Source organism: Crotalus tigris, unplaced genomic scaffold (assembly GCF_016545835.1).
Source record: "Crotalus tigris isolate CLP2741 ecotype Arizona unplaced genomic scaffold, ASM1654583v1 scf7180000018970.2248101, whole genome shotgun sequence".
Classification (NCBI taxonomy): Eukaryota; Metazoa; Chordata; class Lepidosauria; order Squamata; family Viperidae; genus Crotalus; species Crotalus tigris.
Genome location: NW_024097302.1, coordinates 405867 through 432797, shown reverse-complemented (window position 1 = coordinate 432797; position 26931 = coordinate 405867). Strand labels below are relative to the sequence as shown.

Genomic DNA, 26931 nt, shown 5'->3' with positions numbered 1-26931 from the left:
AAGTTTAAGGAATCACATTCTAGAAAGAATATAATATTGACATTCAAATAAGGGAAGTAAATTAAAGCATCTCAACTGGTCTGCAGGAACATATACCTATCAAAAAAGCAAATGTAGTACTTATGGCCCTGTCAATTAACCAACTCGTAGTGATTTTATTATTATTTAGTTATTTAAATTCTAAAAGTATTGCAAATGTTTTAATATTTTTCTTCTATCATGTGAGCCACCAAAAGTCACCAGATTGTAGCACGATATAAATAAATACAAATACTGCTTCTAGATCTGCTAAAAATTGAATATGATTTTTCTCCTGCCTGTTTTGCTGTATTGTTTCTTTTATTGACATGGCTTAGATACTTTCTTTGTTTTCTCTAGGGACACTTGCTGATTCTAGATCTTGAAAGCTACTGATGTGAATTCATTGGTGTCACCATGACTGAAGCCTTTCTTTCGGTTGTCCTGAATTTGACTGAAACCCATGCACTGGCTAACAATGTGACCAGCAATGCCACTAGCAAATGTTCTTTGACCAAAACTGGTTTTCAGTTCTATTACTTGCCAGTTGTCTACATTGTAGTCTTCATCACTGGATTCCTAGGCAACAGTGTGGCCATCTGGATGTTTGTCTTCCACATGAGGCCATGGAGTGGCATCTCAGTTTACATGTTCAACTTGGCCCTAGCAGACTTTTTGTATGTCCTGACACTCCCTCTCCTAATATTTTACTACTTCAATCAAACGGACTGGATCTTTGGAGACTTCATGTGCAAGCTGCAGAGATTTATCTTTCATGTCAATCTATATGGAAGCATCTTATTTCTCACATGCATCAGTGTGCACAGATACACTGGTGTGGTGCATCCTTTAAAATCATTAGGGAGACTGAAAAAAAAGAATGCTGTTTACATCAGTACCCTGGTCTGGTTTATTGTGGTAGTGGGAATCTCTCCCATCTTCTTTTACTCTGGGACTGAAGTAAAAAAAGACAAAACCATGACATGCTATGACACAACAGTAGATAATTACCTGCGGAGCTACTTTATTTACAGCATGTGCACCACTGTCTTCTTGTTTTGCATCCCATTCATTCTGATCCTTGGTTGCTATGGATTAATCGTGAAAGCACTGATTTACAAAGATTTAGACAATTCTCCACTTAGGAGGAAATCAATTTACTTGGTTATTATAGTGTTGGCAGTATTTGCTGTGTCTTATCTTCCTTTCCACGTGATGAAAAACTTGAATCTACGCGCCCGGTTGGATTTTCAGACTCCGGAAATGTGTGCGTTTAACAACAGGGTTTATGCTACCTACCAAGTAACTCGAGGGCTAGCGAGTCTCAACAGCTGTGTGGATCCTATTTTATATTTTTTGGCTGGAGACACTTTTCGGAGAAAGCTTTCCAGGGCAACTCGGAAAGCCTCAAGACGAAGTGAGCTCAATGTGCAATCCAAAAGTGAGGATATGACTCTGAGTATTTTATCTGAGTGCAAACAAAATGGAGACACAAGCTTATGAATGGTTCCTTGCCCGTTCCCTTCCTTCCTTTTTTCTTCTTTGCAAACAGTCTCTATCCTTTGCTATCCTAATTATTTTTTAATTCTTATAACACTGATTTTGTGCATGTAAAAAGCCCAAACCATAACCAGTGAAGAACATGTGTGCATATGTTTGCGTGTGTGCGTGTGTGTGCATGTTAAACCATCCTCTAGTTGCCTATTTTGAGGAAACTAAGTGAAATATAAATACTTTTAAAGGAAAAAAATCAGAAAAGTGTCTAAAATATTAATTTAATGGACACCATGGTGGCATGTACAATTTAAAGAGAGAAGGGATTAGAACTTTGTTTCCCTATATACAACTACACACTTGACTTAAAAAAAACCTGAGAAATATCTGTGAGAAATTAAATAGTCGTGTAAGATCCAACTCTACTCTTCTATCTCCAAATCTCTTCCTTGTTCATTGTTGTGGTCATAGGAAGGGAAGGATGATTTATGAATGCCAGCCCCATTATGGACTAATGCAAAATCCTCAAGAATATTATAGCTCATTACATTCATTTAAAAGAACAAAAGCCCTTCCAGGAATGCCAAGCAGTTAATCAATAAGAAATAAGCCACCTCTTAGTTCTTTATGTTATTATAGTTGATTTTGGTTTCATAATTAACTCAATGCATATTAGCCAGTTTGAATTTATTATTTTTATATTGATTTGGGGTATTTTCCCAGTGTACTTGTAAGTCTCCTTATTGCAGCAATTTTGGATGGAGAATTAAATTTCTGTGCACTTTATCATTTTGGATTCTTAGTGAGAATCCATTATCATTTATTTTGTGATTTGTTCTAGCTGACCTATCAAAGCAGATAATGTTCCCTCCCAAGTCTGTAGCACTTTGGATTTGATTCCAAAAAGTTCTCACGAATGAGTGACTACTTTTAAGACTTGCAAACTGAACCTGTGGTTGGGCTCTATACTCTCAAAACATCTTTATGGAACTGAACCTGAATCATTGCACGGCCCTATCAAATGGTCATTCCCAGTCTGGTATCCTCAGGCAGCTACCCTGATAATGGTTACCTAATACATCTGGAAGCCTCCATAACAGCACAGGTTGATGTGAATGTAGTAGTACATAATATAGGGTAATAGAGTAGCATTCACTTACCCACTATCACCTATAGGATTCGGGTTTTAGCATATGGTGGAAAATATGAGGAAATAGTTCTGCCCATATAGAATGAAATCTAAATTCTTTGCTTTTGGGTGATAAAAATGCTGATATGGTTAGAACTGGGGCATTTCAGTTGAGCTTTTGATATGCCTTTCCCACATGTCTTGATATTTATTTTCTGGTGGAAACGTTCATATGAATATAAATCCTGTTAGCGTCACAAAAATTGGACATAACTACTTTTTTATTGTTTAGCCCATTGTGTGCATTATTTTCAGAAGACACATCCTTGAAGCCTTTAACAATCTCTCATCATAGAAAATATAGCATATCTCCGCCACTTAAGAGATGCAATTCCTATTCGGCAATTTAGATTATTTTGGAGTTGGTCTCAGTTTTTCACTGGATAAAATAATGAAGCTTATTTAACAGGCTATATTTTTGACAGCATAAAGGCAGACATTTGATTTATTTTTAGGTTTAATTTGCTTGTGTTAATCTAAAGCACTTTGCATGACAACAGCTGATTTTCCGGCAAATTGTTTACTTCTCTAGTATATGCTTTAGTTTCCCCCCCCCCCAGAACAAGCAAAAGCTGCTATTGCTTTTGATTACTGGGGGGAAAATACATCATTTAAATTTATATAAGTTTCATACTGTTTTAAGAAAGACCTTATGCCCAACTCCCCATTCCAGGAATTTAGGAATTCATGCAGTCGGAGGGAGAAAAGGCTTGCTTAATTGAAAATGAGAAAACCAGTTCAGGTAGGCTGCCTACATTGCTCTGCCCTGTCTGATTTAGATCTATAAAGAGGATTTTCAAGCTTTTCCATCCAATGTATGAAAAGTGACAGGGCAACAAGGCAGCATGTCAGCTGAGGAATTCTGGGAGTTGAGGTCCACACATCTTAATTGCTGAGGTTGAAAACACTGGGTTAAATGCTTGAACAGGGTCCTCTCAAATCTCCATATAAGAATGTGTTTGAATTAGTTCTTAATCAGCTCTTTATTTCCAACTTATGTGGGTTTTAGACTCTTAAGGACATGCTTGAATTTATTTACGTTCAATTTTTCACCATTAAACAGCATGGATTTTAAAATAGATCCATAATCTATTTTACATAATCTCTGTATGGCTGTCAACATCTAATGTGCACTTTGACAGAGCCATTTTAGTGATAGTATCTAATTACTGGAAATCATTACTGTGGGAGTCCCACTGACTGTCTTTCTCATTAGTTTCAAGTTGATAGGTGAAGGATCTTTATGTTTACATAGCTTTCTATGTGTCTACATAGTTTTCAACCCACAGGATCTCTGCAGCTAGTTTTCATTCTATCATGTTGGTTGCTGCTTTTTAACTTGTTCATGTTTTCAGCCTGCTTGATTTATTTGTTGTTTTCTTACATTTTTGTGATGTGCTCAATTTAGACTTATAAAACTGGGTTAACAGACTTGGACTGCAAAGCTCTGGACACTCATGTGATAATAATAAATAGACCCCTAAAACTATTTCTTTGCTACAATCTAGTGGTTGTCCAGATGTTTGCTGTTATAAATATAGCATTTAAATAATGTTTATCCTATTCAAGAAAACATTCATGCATACCAAGGTGTGATGATAGATAGGGCAGAATATAATTGTGGAAAAGCCATCTAAACTAGATCAAGAGCAACATATTGTGTTACATTTACACTTAGCCAGCACATTCTTAAAATGGGAACTTGAAAAACAAACAATTTTAGCCAGTTACATTTACATATATTAATATTCTAAAATATATCTGAAAAACTTTTGCTCTAAGAATCAATGTTTTAAATTGGTTTATTTATATTTTTTGTGTACAAAATGAACAAGCTGTATAATCCTTTGAATGGTTTTAGCAAGTCCTGACAGATATCCATAATTTACAGGAAGAATATAAAGAATCTATTTTCATCTTGCTTATTCATACTCAGTAGTTTGCATATGAGCAAGAATTGCTCTAAAAGTCTCTTGGCAAAGCTTCAAAACATCTCAAAAATAAATGAAAATCTATGGAATCTGCAAAATCTATTTATTTTACATATTAATAGGAGACAGAAATATGTTGTGTTATGGATTTTAGAATGCTTCTTGTTTCTCAATCAAAAATTGAATTGGGTATTTATGAACTTAGTGCTAAAATAAGTTTCCCCATCAAGCCAAGGAAACATAACTATTGGCCGTCTTGGACAAGGAAGATGGATTGAATAGGAAGTGGAGGCTAGTACACCTGAAAGCATCAGATGGAGAGAAAGTTAATTTCTATATAGAAGCATGTAATTTTTGGATATAATCCTGTGACTTGTTACTTGAAAGTAAACCCTAATAAAACTTACATTTGAATCTAAGTTCCAGTTAAAACCAATTTTAAATCTATTCTACAAAGATTGAATTATATAAATTGCAGTTGCTTAAGGCCACAATTCAAACATTGTTGCATATGCAAGTCAAACTATTTAACAGTCCAATTCAAGTGAATTGAAAAGTCAAGACATTTGGAATCTGCATAAGTAAATTTTTAAATTTCTTTTTATGGTTAACCAACTCTATCAAAGCCTTTTTTGAGTATCAGCAGGAAGTGAAATATCTTCCCTGTGGTATTGAGAACTGTGATTTTTTTAACTGAGACATGCCTTGTTGAACACAGCAGTTGAATTAAGAAACAGAATTATAGAGTGGGCTTTTCTAAAACCTTTGTATTTGAGTTATTTTTTGTTTACAAATGCATTTTAACTTTCACTTATCATATTCCATTTTTTCTTAGTCCGACTATTCAATAGATGGACATTTAGGAAGTAAAAAAAATTCCCAAGTCTATTGTAACTTGCTGGCAAAATGTTTGGAATTCTGCAGCAAGGGTGTTCAGAATTCCATTTGTTTTCACTTGTTCATTAAAATTCAGTATGGCAATCTACCTCTCTTTTGGAGGTAGATTTCAACCATCTTTTGGATTAGGTCTTCTATGAGCCAGAAAGATCGTTTGGATACCTGAAAAATCTTTATATCCTAGCATCTAGGGGAAAAAAGTAGTTACCGTGACAGGACTGAACCTCTCCAAAACTGTAAAAAAACAATAAAAAAGATATCAAGCAGTTTATCTTAATATAACAGGGCATTTCCCAGTTTCTCGGTGGTGTTTGTAAGAATCAAGAATCACGACCTAGAGTTCAGATATAGCCTGTTGGAATTTTTGTCATATGGAGATCTCAGAAAAATATAAATTAAGTTTATTCAATAGATTAAGACTCATTAAGAAAATGACACAATTCATTCCGCCAAGAAGATTGATGTAATTAGAGAGAATGCTTTTTACTCATGTTTTAAGATCACTGCTCACCTCTGCCAAATTAAATTGGCTTCTAAAATCTGACCTACTTTCAGAAACAGCTTCTCATTCAATGCAGTTAAAAATAAGAAAAGAAAAAGGACACGCCTATTGCCTTAGCTATTAATTGAATGCTCAGGACCTACTTGATGTTTTATATTTTTCACTGTTGTGAAGCACTAGAAATTGTTTTTTTACAGACCCAGATCTTGATCCATCTTTTGAAAGAATGTGATTCCAAGATTACAAAGTAAAACATGATGATGCAAAGTAGGATCCTTACTTCAAATAATTATGTGGGATTAACAAATCCCTGGATGGATATAGTACTGAATCATAGAACTAGAACAGGCCATTTAGGTTCCTGAAAGCAATGATTAATGCTCAGAATCCAGATTATGGTATCTGCGACAGATGGCTATTCATTACAGTTGTACATGCTGAAAAAATGGTTTGGATGAAGTACTTAAACATTATATAAGTAGAGATCTTCTCCATTTATTCATTGAAGAAGACCAACATTTCTTTAGATTTCCACATAAGCCTGGAAAATGCTACTGCTATTTAAAAGAATCTAATTTCTTCATGAAAGCTTAAATGACTCTTAAAGCAGCTGCAGTTGAATATATTATCAAGCCAGACTTCTTCAAACTTTATTCTTCTTCATCTTCCTTGTTGCACAATAGAAAACAGGTCAAGGATTCTCTGTGTGTCATCTTTTTAGATTTTGTTGTCAGTTTACATTCACCTTCAAAGTTAAATGTAACATGTTTCTCCTAGAACAAAGCTAAGACCCACGGATCTTTGTCCATTTTAATGCTATCTGCATGGCATTTCCATGTTTGATCCATATTTTATTGCTTCATGCTTGCTTAATACTGTAATCAACATTGCTATATATTGCTTCTAGAAACATAGGTGATGAGAATGGTCTTTACAAAACTTAACATTAAATTATATTTTAAGTAAATATTTATAATAGAGAAAAGGCATCATTCACTACTTGTATGCATCTCTGTGTGTAGTCACATATAGAAACAAAGGTAATCATACTGCAGAGTTTTGCTTACTTAATAGCCCATGTGGCAATATAGGGTGAGCATATGTGGCAATAGAGAATGGTAGCTGTACATATTATACTCAGTTCTCTTTCTGGCTCCATCACTGATTTCCATGCTCAAGATGGTTTCCCCAAATACAAAAACAATAATAAAACCCATATTTTGGTGAAGACTTCCTTATGGGTCAGAATCTTGGTTGATGGTATTTATGGAATTCTGTTGGAGAATTAATGATTATACACATATCACCAGAAGTAAAGGGACAGTCTAATTGTACACTTGCCGATGTTTGTGATGATCTGACTTTGTGTATTTGTTATGGCCATGAATTAGGTGTTAAAAGAAAACATTAATTTAACCAATTAGTTGCCAAGCATTAAACCAATGACCACAATCCTGGTTTCCCCTTTATGATTCTCATGCTATGAGCAATAAGGGTTGTCCAAAATCTCAAAAAGGTATTTTATTTCAATGAATGTGAAGTATTCTTCGAAACCTGCTTTAACAAACAATGCAGGCCCCTCCCTTCCAACATTGAAATAAGTGGCTGAATTGATTTTCATTAAGGTCTTTCCAGATGTGTTGGTAGCCAGAAAAGACTTGTGCCTCTGGAGCACATATATGGAAACTTTTAGCAGGTTTTTCAGTCAGCTTCTGAAATTCTGGATAAGTTTTAAGACAATTCATTGAAGAGAACTGTGTCATCTCACATTGTGAGATGTATACATCACTTGAATCAACTGGAAATGAAATAAATGTAGAATGTAAAAATTAAATTCACTTTCTTTAATGATCAAACTAGACAAATGTTATGATTTGGGTTCAGTTCTACTTTCAGATAAATACTTGCAGTCTGGAGCAAATTTAGATGTTATAGAAAGCAAAAAGCATATTCTGGTGTGAAAGTATCTACCTAGGCCCTGTTTATTTTTTCCATTTTAGATGTCATTGTTTTAAATTTGAAATTTTTACTTTTTTTGTTCTTTTTCCTCATTTTCAAAGATACTTATAGATCAAGGATAGAGACAAGATAGTCAATTTTGTATTCTCAAGGATTGCAACTCATATTAGCTCTACCCAGTATGGCTAAAGGCCAGAAAACCTTTGAGAGTTATAATTAAGAACATTTCTTAAAATGTATAGGAACATTTATAACTCATTAGATTGCCTGCCCCTTAATGTATAAATATATATGTACATACATAAAGCAAGGCGTGTTTGGAATTTGCAGCCTTCTATTTTCATCAGAGCTACCAGTTCTTGGTGCAAAAAAATTAATTGGGCTCCTAGATTACAACAGATATACAGAAATTATAGCTCTTTGTTGTCATCTAGCAGTCATCCAGATTTTTACAATTCAGATATGGTAGCCTTATTTTTATAATGTGTTACTATAGTTTTATTTTAAACTAGTTTTATGGCATGATGCACATTATTAGATAAACAAACACTATATTCCCCCTTCTTTATTAAAATGCTCCATTCTATCCTATGGCTTTTGGAAAGGAGTAGTCTGTTTCTCTAGATCTGAAGGCCATCTAAAATGTATTAAACTTATAATGAAACACTGTCTCTTCCCTATGATTTGGCGTTTATCACTATCAGTGATATGGTTCAATGGGAAATCTCTTTAATCTTATTGTTCTTAAGTTGCTCACATGCTATTTATTATAAGAGGAGTTTGATTTAAAGCCAAGGATTACTGGGGAAAACAATTTCATATGTATGCTTATAGGTGGGTATATAGTAGGTAGACAGATTGTTATAAATGTTCACCAGATTTAGCATGTTGGAGATGGGGTTGTGCTTCCCCCATTCTGGTTGATAGTTTGTGCTAAGTATTTTTGCTGCTTCTTTGCCAGCTCTTTCTCCTCCTCCCCCCCCCACTTTTTTGGCACTTTTGTGTTCCTCTACTAATGTTGGGTCTCTCTGATAAATTTTGGAAACAAATGAAAGGAAGTGCTTTTACTTAATAAAAGTAGCTTTTGCCTTACTCGTAACAGCAGGTATAAAGTTCTTCAGCAAGTAATTTCACCATACTAACTGAGAGGTTATGGAAACAAAAGGCCAGAAATTAAATGGGGCTCCCAGGGAGAAAAAGATTATAATAAATAAAAGGAGGGGGTTTATTACTATTTCTTTGTAGTGATTGGCAATGTTGAATTGTGTTGAATTTTGAGTTTTGGAAAGCAAGGCCAAGTTGAAATCCATAAATGTTCGGGTGGAGATAAATTGTACAGGTAGTCCTTGACTTACGACAGTTCATTTAGTGACTGTTCAAAGTTACAACAGCACTGAAAAAAATGACTTATGACCTTTTTTCACACTTAATACTGTTGCAGCATCCCTATAGTTACATGATCAAAATTCAGATGCTTGGCAATTGATTTATATTTATGACGGTTGAAGTGTCCTGGGATCGTGTGATCAGCTTTTGCAAACTTCTGATAAGCAAAGTCAATGGGGAAACCAGATTCACTTAACAACCATGTTATTAACTTAACAATTGCAATGATTCACTTAACAACTGTGGCAAGAAAAGCCATAAAATGAACATAAAATTTGGGCTCAATTGTGGTCTTAGTCGAGGACTGCAGGTATATTTTTTCCTCTTACTTTAGATGCTTGGGAAAGACAAAAATTGAGAAATCAAAAATTTTCCCAGTGCCTCAAAAGCAATGTTTCCATAATTTACAAAATAAGCAATTAATTACAAATTTCATTTATGCTCTATAATTGCCCTAAATGAAGTTTTATAATAAAGCAATTTTTTATCTCTGAATTGAATTCTCTTTTCAAGTATCTCAGAATCTAGGCTTCTAAGCTATATATATTTGTGCCTTGCAAATAAAGGCATGAAAGAGGGTTGTAGCAAAATAAATTCAAACATTCACATAACTAACAAGCTTCACCTTTACTATGCAGATTGGAAGCTGGAAATTAAATTGTCATGGGGTATTTGTTTACATAGCAATAGAGCAAAAATATATGTCTGCTCAGTGCTTTGGACTGTACCTTTCCAAATACAAAATCATTCATAAGGAATGGGACACAATTTAGCAGTCCAAGTGAAGTATTCAAGGACAAACCACAAGTGTTTCAAAGTATTATGAAGGAAAACACAAAGGTATAATTTATGTGCTAAATGTTTTACAGGTTTGGATTTTATAGTGTGTTTTCAAGTGCATATGTGAAAATGTTTTATTTTTCTACTTTTCTGTAATATTGTTGAGTAATTCAAGATTTATTAGTGATAACCGTGTCATTTGATTTGCCTAAAGAGACAGTGTTACTTGATATTTAAGCTTCTCAGGTTCTGTTGTGGAATAAAGCTTCTAGTAATTTAAGGAATAAAACAACAATTAACTGCATACTTCTTGAATAAAAAGATTGTCCATTTTTGTATTAAAAGTCTGTGTTGATTGCATGCGTTTTTTGTTAAGGCATGCCAAATACTGTCTTGTAACATTTTGGTGGCAATAGAACTGAACTGCTTCCACAGAGTTTCTAGCATTGTACTGAGTTACTTACAGAATAAACAAAATCCAATAAAGTGATAGAACATTGATTTGTTGGTTACTATGTTATTACAGCATTGTGCTAAATGCAGAGATACTCACTTCAGGCTTGAAGAGTATTGAATTGAAATCCCTCCATTTCAGAGAAGAAATCAATCACAAGGCTGGCTGTCAATTATGTAATTTACTTCATTAATGCAGGTTGCTTCTTATCAGACCCATTTTATTGTAATATTTGGAAGGAAAAGTAGGCTTTGTTCTTATCAGAAAGCTCACGCTTGCCATTTAAATTGGATTTTATCAGCCTTTCTTCCCTTTATGTTCACTGTTCCTGTAATAAACTTCCTTTGAGGATTTAGAGATTTACTTTGGGGGAAAAAATGGGACATGTCCTCAAGGTCTTTGATAATTGGGAGGAAAATCAGTGAAAAATATTTGTGCCAATAACAAGTAGAACTGCTTTGCTCAAGCAGATTATGGCTGAATATTATTTTAGCTTAAACTATTATACACATTTAGCTTGAAAATAAAAGCTTTTTTTTTTTAAATAGACCCACATAGGATTCCACTATTAAAGTGCTAGTGGAACTGGTCCCAATCAAAAGCTCAAACTGGCCACAATGTTTTCTTTTGTATCAAAATATAATTTCCATAAATCATATGTGGTACAAGGTTGAAATAAAGAACGCAACAAAATAAAATGTTTCTTTTTAAATTTAAAGGGGGTTTTCTTTCTTCATTTTTTTTCTTTGGGTAACAGCCACACTCTGTACTTGAAATCTGAAGTAATATAATTGTAGTTTGACATAGCACAGACTATTTTGTTATATGAATATGCTTTCCAACTGTAATTTTACTGCACATAAATACAGGTGGGGGTATTCAGATAAATTGTATAAAGCATTATAAATTGCTAACATGGTTTGGAGTGAATCTCAAAATTAAGTATCATCAACTCCAGATTTCGTCAAGGCATTGAAGATATCCATAGTTCAGTGGTTGCTGATATTAGTGTCAGAACTGGTAATAGTTCAGTCTGTCCAACTTGCAGTACCCACATATTAGCTCATAAGATCCTGTTGTAAATTGGCTCTTGACATTTTGGAAACAAGCATAACCACCCACCCACCATCTGATCACAGTCTTTGTGGTGTACTCAGTAATTAACACATTATTGAATTCAAACTGAATGTTTGAGAAAAGGGAGAGGGAGGAAGGAGGGAAGGAAGGAAAGAAGGAAGGAAGGAAGGAAGGAAGGAAGGAAGGAAGGAAGGAAGGAAGGAAGGAAGGAAGGAAAAGAGGGAGGGTGGGTGGGAGGAACTGCCACATAATATTAGCAGAGAACTAATACATAAACTACATTCATGGATTAAACAGCTAATCTTACTCCTTATGGATCTGTTATTTTCTTAGTTTGATCACATGAGTTAATTCCATAAAGATATAAGACATGGAAAAGAAATATTCATATATAAATAAAACAAGGATACATTGTTAGCATTTTAACTTCAGTTAAAAATGTAGTAAGACTGCATTGTCATATATTAACCTTGTGAGTATCAACATTAGCTGTTAGAGAACTCCTTTCAACATTTCTATTCAATATTCAATAGTGGTGGAGATATTGATGCTGATATTTGCCTAACAATTATTTGTTAGGTATTGAAAGGGGCTATTATGGTTGTGCTGATCCTATTAGTGTATGTTTGGTTACTTTCAGAAGTAAATTGTTGGATTAGAGCTGATTTAGGATTTAATCTGGAGCAGGAAAGCTCTTCTGATAATAATGTTTTATGTTAAAGTCTGAATCTGCCAAGAGAGTTCACTACCATCCAAAAGTTGATTTGGAAACTGATTTGTTGGTCCAGATAACAAACAATTTGACCTCAAGCAGTTCAGAAGCTCTAGCTGAACCTGAGCCAGAACAAAAGCAATTCAAGAATTATAGATAGTACTTAGGCATCCATCCACTTAACTATGATCACAAATGGTCAGAACTTTTTTTAATGTGTGGATATTTATTTGTTTGTTTGTTTATTAGATTTTGAAAGTGGTTTGCTCTCCAAGCTTGTTTCAATTTAGCTTCTGAACTTTTCATTACCAGACTAGATAATATCAGCAGCAGGGGTTTCTTGTCTTTTCCTCGTATATCTGTCTTGTGTGCCAGTGTGGTCACTTGGTTGTTCGTTTGGAGCTAAAATTCTAAGCAGCTGATTGGTTCTCTTGTTGACTGATCATTGAAATCGTCTGGTTTCTTATGTATTCATATGCTGGTTCTAAATCAATATGCTTGTTAATTGTTCCTTTTGTAGAATACCAGGCTTCAATCAATTCATTTGTGTGATAGGTGTTGGCCTGGCCAATGATTTTTGTTCCTTCCCAATTGAACTGGTATTGTTCATTTTCAATATGGTTTGAGATCAGGGATTTTTGGCCATGCAATCCCTGATCTTGAGCCACATTGGCAATGAGCAACACCAGTTTGATTGGGAAGGAACAAAAATCATTGGCCATGCCAACTCCCACCACACACGTGAATTTATTGAAGCCTGGTATTTTACCAAATTAAAAGCATATTGATTTAGATCCAGCACATGAATAAGTAAGAAACCAGACCATTCAAACAACAAATATTCTTTCCTCCTCCTATTTTCCCCACAGCAAGAACCCTGTGAGGTGGGTTGGGCTGAGAGAGAGAGAGGGGGGGGGAGGGAGGGAGGGAGAGAGAGAGAAAGAGAGAAAGAGAGAGAGAGAGAGAGAGAGAGAGAGAGAGAGAGAGAGAGAGAGAGAGAGAGGCTGAAGGTCACCCAGCTGGCGTTCATGCCTAAAGCAGGACTAGAAGTCAGTCTCCTAGTTTCAGCCTTAACCACTATACTAAACTGGCTCTCTAAAAAGATGACTGTTGTCTCATCAGTTTTTTTATTTAAAAATAAATACAAAAAACAGTAAGTAAATAAAATCACACATTGATTTACAGCAACCTAAAATTTAAACACATCCCAAGAATTGAAAAAATGTACTTGACTACTGGGCCTAGGGAGGCAAGTGACATAATGTGCATCATTTTGTGTTAAAATCTCTGCCTCTTATACTTGTATTTATGGGTGATTCAGGTAGGAAAAGGTAGCGCTTGCATTATTGTGACATACATTTTGTCATTTTGGTCTCATTGTGATTAGGAACAGATGCTTATGGTGTAGCATTATATCACATTACAGGACTAGGCAGTGTGGATTTGATTAATCCTTTAAATAGGAGATTGCTGACAGCCTATAAAACAAATTTACTCATAATATGAAAGTGAACATATGGCTATTATTTAAATGAGCACCAAAAAGAAAAGAAAAAGTCTACATTCGTGACTCTAACTAATTTAGACCCTGGTTTTGATGTTCAGAATGGGAGCAGCAAAAACATACCTAGCTGCATTGCTTTGAAAAATAATTATAATATATTCAGAATACATTATCCAACTATTTAGTATCCATAGTTTGAAAGATTAGATTTTACAGAGCTTAGTTTTCACATAATTTCATGTGAAATCACTCCATGGGATATTAAAGTGACATTGATGGACACTTGGCCCAAAAAATAGATCTCTTTAACTTGGTGACTGAATCAGAACTAGTCTGTGCAGGAAAGACTGACTCTGTTTTAAATACATTTGAATTTTATCTTTGCTATAGCCAGAGGCCAAAGTCACAGTCATACATCACCAACATTTCATAGCTGAAGGTAAAGATTATCCTGCATACTTCTAACATACTGTACCTATTATAAAATCAAGATTTATTATCTGAACAAACCTCCACTCCCTTTATATTAGACATCGTGAATTGGATGTAATCCAATTATCAAAGAAATTTATTTATTTTTCCAACATTTACAAGCTGCTTACTCTTTCCCTTATGAACCATCCCATCAGTCTGAACATCTGAATCAATTAAAATATATGAATTGGATCAATTCAGTTCACAATTCTGACTTTATTTGGAGGAAAGCATCCTTGATTTTATGAAATCAGTCATCAAAACAAATAATTGCTCAGGCCTAGTTTGTATCACTTTGCAAAATAGTAGTGCTGGGATATCCCACTATTTGGCTTTATTTTTCTTTAGGTTTGGGTTTTTTTAAATATATAAAACACAGTAAGTGAGAGAGTAGTAGAAGTAGTAGATGTCCAATAGCAGTCTTACCTAATCAGATGCCCACCACAAATGATGGATTTGTATTTAATAATAATATTAATAATAAAGTTGGAAGGGATCTTGGAGGTCATCTAGTCCAAACCCCTGCTCAGGCAGGAAACCCTATACCATTTCAAACAAATGGCTGTCCAGTCTCTTCTTAAAAACTTCCAGTGTTGGAGCATTCACTGCTTCTGGAGGCAGGTTGTTCCAAATTCCTACCCAACAAGCTCAGTAAACATACTGGTGGGACATTTGAAGAGTTACAGTCTTATTGCTACAGAGTAGGGGTATGGATGCTATGAATGATGGCCATTTAAACAACATAAGAAATGTCTACAATGAGTAATATTCTGTTTAGTTTAGCTTCTCAGGTTTCAGATTGAAATATTTTCCAACTTGGTTTCTTTTGCATGCAAAGCAAGTACTACTGTAAATCCCTAAGCTACAACTCTCTCCCAAATGAGTCTAATCCACTTTGGGCTTCTAAAGCAATGACCAACCTATTTAAAATATATCAAAATGACTTAGGAATTAAATAAATGTGACTGCTAAATTGCATATTCTATACAATTGTAATTATGTATTGTGTATTTTTATTCTATTCATTTAATAAATGAAAAAATACCTGCTAAATTAGATAGATTTATGCACAAACTTTGTATTAAACAAAAGCATTGGAGTAAGCAGGGAAAAGCAGAAAATTCTTGTTTGAAACAACAAAGTAATATTATTATTATTGTTATTATAAGATTGCTGAGGGCAAGATAATTATTATTATGTACCAACGTTTTTATTGAAAAACTGACTTGAAAATATTGAGTCAGAAGTTATTGAGGAAGAAACTAATCATTTTTTTAAAATAATACAACTTTTCCAGGGCTTATATATTTTCAAACTGTTTTTTTTTTTTTTAACCTCCTTTTTCTCTTCAGGAAAAAATCTACAGAAACAGGAATGTTGGCTATGCTACTGAATAACACTTGAATCATTCAATAGCATAGCCAATACTCCTGTTTCCATAGAATTTTATGGTGTCCGTAATTTCTTGAAGAGATAAAGTAGGTAAATAAATAGTCTAAACATATGTAAACTCTGGAAGAGTTGTATTATTTTAAAAAAAATGATGCAAGCGTCCACTTCTTTGCTTAAGTATTGTTGAAAATTTAGAACACCATTTTGAATAAAGCTTTCCTGTCTTCTTTCAAAGGGGGCCAATATGATTTTGAAAGTTATCATAGACTTTTCAAACTATTGCTTGACTTTGTTTTAAAATGTTGATGCCAACATTTTAATAAAAATCCTGATGTCAATATTACTTTGGATAGTCCCTCCTTCACAGTCTGATTGTATAAAAGGTCAACAAAATCTAGGTAATATTAGAACCTTAATTCATATTTTTAGGCATACAATCAGAAAAAATGGAATTGGTAAAGGTGGACTCTAGATCAAAATATGGGAAATTTAAGCAAGCTTTGACTAAATATGGATTTGTTTCTTTTACTAATTGGATTAGTAATCTTTTGGCATGATTTATTACTGCTGGGATTATTTTATTAGCCATTTAATTGGCACAAGGAATTTTAATCTCCTATTATATTTGATTTGGTATTGGAATTACTGGGTTGTCTTAACAAGGTAACTAAACGTCATTCCAAAAATAAAAATGGCTGTCACAGAGTGCTAATTATTATTATATATTGATAAGTTATTATGTTATATAGATTGAAATACCCCTGGGATATGTAAAAACTGGGAATTAGCTTGGGATTTGAACTCTTTTAAATATCTTCCTTTGATTTTAAGTTTAGATATATCAGATTGATGCTTACTGGCAGAATCAGTTTATGAAGGAATATAAATGTCATAAAACAATACTGTTTTAAAACTGATATACATTTAAGTTATTTTAAATACATTAAAAGGATTTGAGAAACTTTACGGGAAAAATAAAACCCATTTTTTAAAAAAAGATAATGAAATGACAACATTCATATCATGATGGAATTTTGAACTTTCCCTGTTTCCATTTTACCATTAGGCATATATGATGACTTAGATCTCCTAATGACATCTAAGTAACCATTTTTTTAAAAAAAAAATTAAATGTGGACACAACTGGAAAGTTCCTAGGTTATTTCTCTGTTGTCAACTCAGGAATTTGGTTTATTTTTTTAAAGCAAAATTCCGGTTATATTTCCAGTATTAAAAGCTGTAAGACATATCCAGAGATTTTGGGGTGGAGGTACTACTTTGATTCTTATTTTCATGCTAAATGTATACTTTGGGATAAACCTAATTTGAAAATTGCAAGGTTTTTTTCCCCCTCAGGATTCATGAGCTAATATTTTAGATCAGGTTATTGCTAATGTTTAATTCATGTTCAGTATTGTAAACAGATTTGTATAGAACAAAAATTGAAGAATGAAAATATATTGAACTAATATAAGGTGACCAACTGTCCTCCTTTAGAGAGGACAGTCCTCTTTTTGTGAGTTCTGTCCTCCCTCGAAAAGTATCCTCCTACATGTCCTCCTTTTCGATATTTGAAGACTAATCTGTGGGGCTTTTTTTCTCATAGAACGCTCAGAATGGCATTCCGGCACCTTTTTTTGATGTTTTTTTTTTTCAACTTTTGCATGAGCTGTGCTACTCCCCCTATTGGCTTTCGAAAGCCAATAGGAATTGCTGCTGAGCGCGCCAAAACACCTGGCCGGCAAACTTTGCACGTGTAAGTTGTCTGCAGTGAAGACAAATTGGCAGGAATTTTGCACCCCTCCCTGTTACCCAACTACACCATCTCCTAGTTAGTCCCAAAGATACCTGGAGGAGACTGCAGCGGCAACGCCACGGTAACTTTCTCTTGATCTTCGGCCCTGCTAGGGCAATAATGGCTGCGGGCGCAAGAGGCAGGGGCAGCGGGGCTGCTGCGGGTGGGGGGTGTGAGGGGTGGCAGTGGCTGGCTTCCCCCCATGCTGTGAGAGTTGCGGGGCCTGCTCTACACGGGGCTGTGCAGGGTGGATGGTGGTGCTGGTGGAGCGGTTGCAGGCGAGATGTGTCAACAGCGGGCTGGCCCCCCAGGGCCGGAGCCAGCACAGCTGGTGTTTTGGGAGCCATGGGGCCCGCTTTACACGGTGGGACAGCAGTGCTGGTGGGGCAGCTGCGGGCAGGGGCGTGGCATGTAAGCATAATTACAATATAAAATGTTATTGTTACAAATGTTTTTATTATGCATTTATCATATTATAGTGTATTCTGTATTATTGTTGCAATGAATAAAATGTTTCTTTTATTTACAATATATTTTTCTTCAATTTATTTGTGGCCTCCTTTTCATTGTAAAAAAGTTGGTCACCTTAACTAATAGATTAATGACATATTTATTTTTGAACATACTGTGGCAGATGGAAACAGTAAAGCCAAATGTCTTTTCAGAGATTGTGATAACAATTATATTCTTAAAATCCTGCTCCTTTCTTAGGCTTTTTTTTTTTATTAACTTCTGGTAGTAAGATTCCCCTGCGGCATGCAGATGTATACAAAAAGTTGTTAAGTTGCACATAAAGCCATTATCTTCACCCATTTCATGGAACTGAACATAATTTATTTGCCATGAAGATTCTGAATTAGTCACCATTTGTTCCACTAGATGACTCAAGGTTGTTGTTTTTTCCTATGTTCCCCTATGTTCTTGTCTACCACTCTGGGAGAAGGTGTTGATCTGAATCTGTTTAGCTTTTTGTAATTTGTTAAAGCCAGCTGAGTAATGCCACTAGGCTTTTCTTTCTAAGCTGAAAAAAATCAAAATATTGTCACAAGAGGATTATTGATTGAGGCAATGATATAAATTCATGGTTTGTGTCATTTGCAAGAATGCTATAGAGCTTCTACTGGACACAACGTTTATGTTGACTAATTTATTTTTTAGTAATACTTAACATTAATTTAACTTGAACAAATACCATCCTTACCACCTAGCAATTTCTTGAATTAATCTGGATAACTTCTTTAATTAAATAAGCAAAAATTGGCATAACATTGGAGTTTTCCAGTTCTCTTATTTAGAAGCAATGTGAGGGATTTGCCATGTTTTTATTATAATATAATTGAGTCCCTTAAGAATTTTCAGATGAATACCATCTGGACCTGGTGATTTGTTTATCTTCAACTCCTCAGCAAGATCTAGATCTCTTTCTCACCATTAAATTCCCTGACTGAAAATATCAGCTCAAGAATAACTATTAGCCTTCCACATTCTGCATTAAATGTAGATGAAGAAAACATTCAGATCTTTGCTATTTGTATAGTTTCCTTCAATGTTTCTTGCATTTCGTTAACACTTGACAATCCAGTTGTTTGCCATTTCCCTGGTCCTAAAGTAGCTTTTTTGAAATCCATTTTATTTTTTCAATATTATTGATCTTAATATTATTAACCATGCTTTATTACAGTAAAAGCCTCTTTAAATCAAATATGATCAAGTAGTATAATATACACATATAAACTTATTATATTTCATGTTTAATTCAGTATGTGATCTGGAATGGTGGAAGTTAAGTACTGCATGGGGAAACATAAGAACTAATTTTTACCATTTTTTAAAAATATTATTTGCTGTTATCCATAAAAAATTGTGACATTTATCCTCCTTCTTTGGGGCAGAATGGCCTTTTCTCAAGAAAGCCTTCTGTTCTCTAAGAGGATTCTTCATTTGCTAATTAATTCTCTTAGTAATATCTTGGATTTAGTAGCATCTCTGTTGACCAGCAGCATATATTCTAATCAAGCTTCTACTGTACAGTAGTGCTTTGGAATAATATCCATGATTATGAGTTGCTCAGCAGTGGTTGTGCAATTATTTGTTGACAGACAGCCAACTTCTGACAATGTCTCATAGCAAATGAATCCATGAACTTTCTCATATTCAACAAGTGATCTCCTAGCCCAGAACTCAGTTGTTCCTGCAGACTACAATTCTTCAGCTTTTTCAGTTACGTAATCTATATATAAAATGAGAAATTAAACAATATTTTTCAAGGACAATATATTTTTAATGGCAAAAATTCTTTTACAGTGAAAGAAAAGTATACAGTTCTGTGTTATTTCCTATATATCACCAGAATGGGACTTGAATTCATAGTCTTAATAATAACACATAACCAGGTCCAGTGGCCAACTATTCATTTCTTTATCATGTATTATCAGAGTGCAGATCTTTTGCTTATATACACAGAGGTAGCGCCAGAAAATTCAAGTGATCCCATTGTGTATTTAATATAGTATCATGCTGAATAACTTACAAACTGCTTACATTTATTTCTAACATAATGGATTTCTAATATAGTGGATAAAGTATACTCCCTCATTCTGTTTAACTAAAAGACCAAGCCTGCAATCCTTTGCCAAAATAGAAAAAGCATTACCAGAGAATCTACAGTGAGCTCTGAAAAGCAAGGATTGTTGTGTTAATGGCTTCCTTGCTCTTTTCAATTTTCTTCTTTTCAGTCCTATTTGTGAATAAATAGCAGAAACCTTCTTCAAACTTTCTTGTAAAGCATTGCTGTAATAGGCTTAGGAAATCATGTAGATCTTCCAGAAATTTCCTCTTAGTGAAGAAAGACTTAGTCAAAATGGGCCCTTGGAAATTTAAATAATTAACAATACAATATATTTTAACATCTTTTACTTTTTTAATAATAGGATTTTTGTACAATATTTTCATTGTCAAAACTAAATCAGAACAGAAACAAGCCCACACTTTCCTTTCCTTTACAGAGTCAAGTCGTCAGAGGCTCTCTACTGTATTTTCATGCAGCAAGGTATGAACACACTAAGGTTTGTGTATTGTTCTATTTAAAATAAAAGTAAGAAATATGGGTACTTTGCTGTCAATAGGCTCCACACCTTATAAAAAATCTGCTAATGACAAGCTACCAATGTCAGAGAGAGAAGGAAGAGAGAAATCTTCCTCAGCATCAATTTTATTTACAAGAATGACCAATTCTTTTTTTTAAAAGGTGGATAGACCCTATCCATAGCTGTTATGCTGATCTTCTGGATGACATTTTTCTGTTTAAGAATGTCACTCCCCATGAAGGGAGGGGGGTTGGGGTGGGAGGGAGGGTAAGGGGGGGTAAAGGTAGTATAGACAATGGTTGCTTATGAATTTATTTTACTTTAAAATTTTATTGTATTTTTATAATGTTTGTATGTTAAAAAATAAAAATTTTCAATAAAAAAAATGTCACTCCCCAAACACTCCACTGATAACTGCTTCTGGAAATATCTATTAGAAAACTAGAACCTTCAGATTTCTTCATTTGTGGGAATAAGTGAAGAGGAAGAAACATAAACACAGAAATGCAAGGATACTGTGGAGACTAGAGATTTATTTTTATCTCTGCATCAGAACTATCCCTGCATCAGAATCATCTCTGCATCAGAATTAAAGTGGCAAACCAATAGGCCTGTCCCACTAACTCTAAGAGAAGATTTATATGAATGAATGAGAAGTTGAAGTTATTCTTTACATGTGAGCAAGTATTTTTATTGTGAGTTTGCCTGTTCTGCCTCAAGGCTTTCTTTCATGCAGCAGAGGAAGAATGCTCTGCTTTTCTAAGTACTGAAGTGGAATCAATTTCACCTGACTAAGAGACTTATCTCAAAGAAACCATCTTCTGTGGATATGCTGCTCATGTGTGAAAATTTTTATGGGCAATCCAGCAAAATATCACAATCACTTGATTCTGTTGGCTGAAAATGGGCCCACTCTGCTTTTCAGTTTTGCTTCACTCAAAACTGCTAAAATTGAAACACTTCTGAAACTCTAAGCTGTCCTAATTTTTATTTGCAGTAGTGGACCAAGTTCTAGCTATAGATCAGACATGTCAAACACAACGCCTGGGGGCCAGATGCGGCTCGTGAAGTGGTTTCATGTGGCCCGTGAAGCCATCCTGGAAACAGTGAGGCTGCCTTGGCCCTGGCTGCATTTCTTGCCTGTTTTTCTCCCTCTCCCGTCTCAAATATTTTCCCACCACTCTGTACTTAGGAAGGAAGAAAGGAAAGAAGGAGAGGGAGGGTCTAAGGGAAGTCCTGCCTTAGTTTGGTCCTGCTACCCTTTCACCATCCCCTTGTCCCCTCCTCCTGGCCTATCCTGGGGTTTCCCATTCTATTGCTAAGGAGGCTTTGGGTACAAAGCCGGGTCTCCTCCCATGGAGAGGGAATGGGCCTCCCTCTGACTTTGTCCTCGTACCCATCATGAGCAACCTGACTAAGGAGAGCAAGCACAACAGCAGCAGCCTTGAGGAGGAGGTAAGTGCAGCTGGGTGCCCCCTTGGGGAAGTGGGGCTGGGCTTGGTGCTGCGGATACCCGAGAGCCAGGTTGGGCATTTGACCTCTGCTGCCCAGGCTCTGGGCAGCCCGCACTACCATCCAGCTCCCCCACATGGCCTGAGAGGAACAGTGAGGCTCCTCCAGTGGACCATGCCTTGGGACTTGCCTTGGTCCCAACCCCTTCTGCCAGAGACCCTCAGATGTGCCCCACTCCTGCCCAAGCCCCCACAGGCCCCCTTGACAAGAATGATATAGAGCTCTCCATGCCCACCTAATAGGCCACACCCACTCCATGCCCACCTAGTAGGCTGCACCCACCCTGGCCACATCCCCCCCCTGAGGGCAACCGCAATACTGATGTGGCCCTCAATGAAATTGAGTTTGACACCCCTGCTATAGACATTTGGATGGTTTTAAAATCTGGATTAAGTAAGTACTCCCATATTAATTTTTTTTTTCAGATTTCAGGCTTTTTAAAAAAATAATCACTAGACTCCTTATGAAGAAATCTATCCATGTCAATAAATTCTAGAGCTGAACAAGTCTAATAACAAAAAGTGCTTCAGAGTTCACACATGCTAAATCTACAACTCTCTGCTAGTCATTAAAGAACTGACTTCCACTCAAGGTAGAAACAAATGCTATTTCTGTAAGAAATCGCTCATTATAGTTAATACAACTCTTAAAGCATTGACATCACTTTTTCAGGCTTCTGCAGCTGAATGAAAAACATTGATTATTTTAATGAACAGCAGATAGATACTACTTCCATGCTTCTGTGGATTGTGAAGCACTTCTTTGAAACATTTATGAAACAATCCCAACCCTAGTCAAAATTTGTCATATAAATTAGACAAATTTCTTACTGAAGAATGCCAGTGAACACCTGCTGGATCAAACAAATGTCTTAACTAAAATTTTAACCTCCAACAGGTTTGGCAAAGTCTTACTGGCAGTCCTTCCAGCAGGATATAAGGCCAATATCTTTCCCTAAAACTTGTTTCTAAAACTTTTTTTTCCCCTTCCAAGCCCTTGGGATGTGCTAGGATAGAAGGTAAAACAAGATAAGATTCTAATCCCATAAGAAACTCAATGTAGTGTTGCCAAAAGCAATAAAAAGAGACTGCCTGTTCAGTCAACATTACCTTAGAAGTGATTTAGTGGTAATGTTAGCTGCTTTGTAACCATCCTGCATTCTGAAAGAAACCCTTTGCTTGCCTTTCAGAGGTCAGAGATGACAAACCCAGATTCAAGAAGAGAATAACTGGAAATTACAGATAGATATTATCTTTGGAGGAATATTTCACTCTCTGGGGATGTTTTACCAGACGTTTGAGTGCCTGCTCTTCATTCTAAACTAAAATTCATGGCACAGAAAAATGCTGAGATTATGACATACTTTTCAGTAAATGTTGAAAACAAAACACATTGTTTTCTGTTGTTTATGTAACCAGTAGAGACTATTTATAATGTGCTTGTCCTTAAGTGAGAGCCCACATTCTCCTTACTACATAGCAGCAAAAAGAAGAAGAAAAAAGAATGCTGGGGGAAATAAGCACCTATAGAGACTGGATACCTTCAAGAGCACCACAAAATTCCCACTTGATAACTACAATTTTTAAATTTAAAGCACTTGTTTAACCCAGAATGCATTACAAGTTGACTTTCATTGTTATTATTACACAGAGAATGGATTTGCACCACACTCTCTTAGCCAAATTATTTAAAAATCCAGCAGCTGCATTTATACATAATTCTAAACTTGTTTATTTTTAATCTTGTTAGAGTTTTGATCTGGGTTAAGCTTGTCTCTTAGTTTATATTACAATTTGTTGCACAAACCTTGGAAAAATAGGTCACAACAACTATTAGGTTAAATATTTTGGGCAAGCCTAGCCAGAATATCTGTGTGAGACACAATCCATAGACATTTTTAGAAAACAAACACAATGGCACTTGGAGATATCACAATGGAGAACCAGATAATAAAGTTTACCACAATGGCAGGCAGAATGTTTCTTGTTGAGATACAATTTCCTTGCAGGAAATCTGAGGAATGGCTGCTTTTCAATGGTACGTGGAGTTGAAGTATGATATAAATGTGGCCATTGGCAGTAGTGGCAGGAAGACTCAGTCTCTCTCTGAGTGTCCTCTCTTGAGTATTCTCTTTTTGTGACACCTCATTGTCAACTTTTCTATTTTTCCTAGCCTGCTGTTAGAAAAGTGACAGATGGTTTTGTCGAGTGTAAATTTCCTGCTTGAAGGGAAGCTGAAAGCAACATTAAATTAATTTGAGGGCCACCTTGACACAAGAGTCACAGGTTAACCACTTCTCCCCAGCAATCTGGTAACAGGAAAGAACTTTAATATTGCCTTCTCTTGCTCCAGAAGATGCTACATCAAGGATATAGAGGAAGGGATCTATATATGTTTAGTACTGTATATTATTTTCACTCATATTGTGCCATTTTCAACACTGGAACAGATGCTTTTTAATTTTAGTCAGATGAATGGCAACAGATGGACTTCTGTGCTATTTTCAGAACTTTTAAACTTTGAGAGTTGATTTGGGCCTATTGTAATATTTGGGGAAGAAAAATATGGCAAAAGAAAGTGAGGATCAGAATCTCATATGTAGTCATGACTTTAGAAAAGAAATAACTTTTGTCCTTGATTGGAGCTCTTAATATATAATATTAATATTATTTTATTTGCAAAAGGCAAAAGAGGGAACAAGAAAATCTGTAAGTCACATATCCTAACAAGTATTTCATACATTTTCATGTATCTATGTCATGTCATACAATTAAGTTATTAATGTTTCTCAATTTGCTTATCACTATCAAAAATGTAAACTTACTATATATAAACTATTATATAAACCCAAATTTCAGACCCCTTTATGGATTACTGCCTTGTCATGGTGAAGGGGCTTGTGTAACTCAATGAAGCTATAAGCTATGCCGTGCAGGGCCACCCAAGACGGACAGGTCATAGCAGAGAGTTCTGACAAAATGTGATCCACTGGAGAAGGAAATGGCAAACCACTCCAGTATCTTTGCCATGAAAACCCCATGGACAGTACTAAAAGGAAAAAAGATATGACGCTGGAAGATGAGCCCCTCAGGTCGGAAGGTGTCCAATATGCTACTGGGGAAGAGCAGAGGGCTAGTACTAGTAGCGCCAGAAAGAATGAAGCGACTGGGCCAAAGCCGAAAGGACGCTCAGCTGTGGATATATCTGGTGGTGAAAGAAAAGTCTTATTCTGTAAAGATCTTTTCTCCATAGGAACCTGGAATGTAAGATCCATGAATCAAGGCAAGCTAGACGTAGTCAAAAAAGAGATGACAAGAATGAACATTGACATCTTAGGAATCAGCGAACTAAAATGGACAGGAATGGGTGAATTTAACTCAGATGACCATCAGGTATACTACTGTGGGCAAGAATCCCTCAGAAGAAATGGAGTAGCCTTCATAGTCAATAAAAGAATAGGAAAAGCAATACTGGGATACAATCCCCAAAATGACAGAATGATCTCAATTCGAATCCAAGGCAAACCATTCAATATCACAATAATCCAAATCTATGCCCCAACCCCATCCTGAAGAGGATGAAATAGACCGGTTCTATGAAGCCCTGCAGCACCTTATAGAATTAACACCAAAAAATGATGTCCTTATCATCATGGGGGATTGGAATGCTAAGGTAGGAAGCCAAAAGATAACCGGAATAACAGGCAAGTTTGGCCTTGGAGTACAAAATGAAGCAGGGCACAGACTGATAGAATTTTGTCAAGAGAATACGATGGTCATAACAAACACTCTTTTCCAACAACCCAAGAGACGGCTCTACACATGGACATCACCAGATGGTCAACATAGAAATCAGATTGACTATGTGCTCTGCAGCCAAAGATGGAGAAGTTCTATACAGACAGTAAAAACAAGACCAGGAGCTGACTGTGGCTCAGATCATGAGCTTCTCGTTGCAAAATTTAGGCTTAAATTGAAAAAAGTAGGGAAAAGCACTAGGCCACTCAGGTATGAACTAAATCATATTCCTGATGAATATACAGTAGAGGTGACAAATAGATTTAAGGAATTAGATCTGATAGACAGAGTGCCTGAAGAACTATGGATGGAAGTTCGCACCATTGTACAAGAGGTAGCAACTAAAACCATCCCAAAGAAAAAGAAATGCAAGAAAATGGCTGTCTGAGGAAGCTTTGCAAATAGCTGAGGAAAGAAGGGAAGCGAAAAGCAAAGGAAAAAGAGAAAGATACACCCAATTGAATGCAGAATTCCAGAGAATAGCTAGAAGAGATAAGAATGCCTTCTTAAATGAACAGTGCAAATAAATAGAAGAAAACAACAGAATAGGGAGGACCAGGGATCTCTTCAAGAAAATTGGAGATATGAAGGGAACGTTTCATGCAAAGATGGGCATGATAAAGGACCAAAACGGCAGGGACCTAACAGAGGCAGAAGAGATTAAGAAGAGATGGCAAAACTACACAGAAGAATTATACAAGAATGAGTTTAACGTCCCAGATTACCACAATGAGATGGTCACTGACCTCGAACCAGACATCCTAGAATGTGAAATGAAATGGGCCTTAGAAAATCTGAGCAACAACGAAGCTAGTAGAGGTGACAGTATTCCAGCTGAGCTATTCAAAATCTTAAAAGACGATGCAGTAAAAGTGCTACACTCAATTTGCCAGCAAATTTGGAAAACTCAGCAGTGGCCACAGGATTGGAAAAGGTCAGTTTACATTCCAATTCCAAAGAAAGGCAATGCCA

General features: G+C 35.6%; 1 protein-coding gene across 9 annotated transcripts in view; it reads left to right on the top strand.

The window, feature by feature from the left end:
• Positions 1 to 26931, top strand: part of P2RY1 (purinergic receptor P2Y1) — a 119187-nt gene that overhangs the window by 2986 nt on the left and 89270 nt on the right. For 6 of the 9 annotated variants that reach the window (XR_005558491.1, XR_005558493.1, XR_005558489.1 and 3 more), the window contains exons 2-3: positions 379 to 1459; positions 20570 to 20613. Coding sequence is in view for 3 of the 9 variants with exons in the window: in XM_039357949.1 (XP_039213883.1) it covers positions 436 to 1459; positions 20570 to 20613; positions 23352 to 23390 (1107 nt within the window). In the remaining 6 variants the exon portion in view is untranslated. Of the gene's footprint in view, positions 1 to 378; positions 4722 to 20569; positions 20630 to 23351; positions 25053 to 26931 lie in introns of those variants that run through there. The other 3 variants (XM_039357949.1, XM_039357952.1, XM_039357951.1) reach the window with 3 other exon arrangements.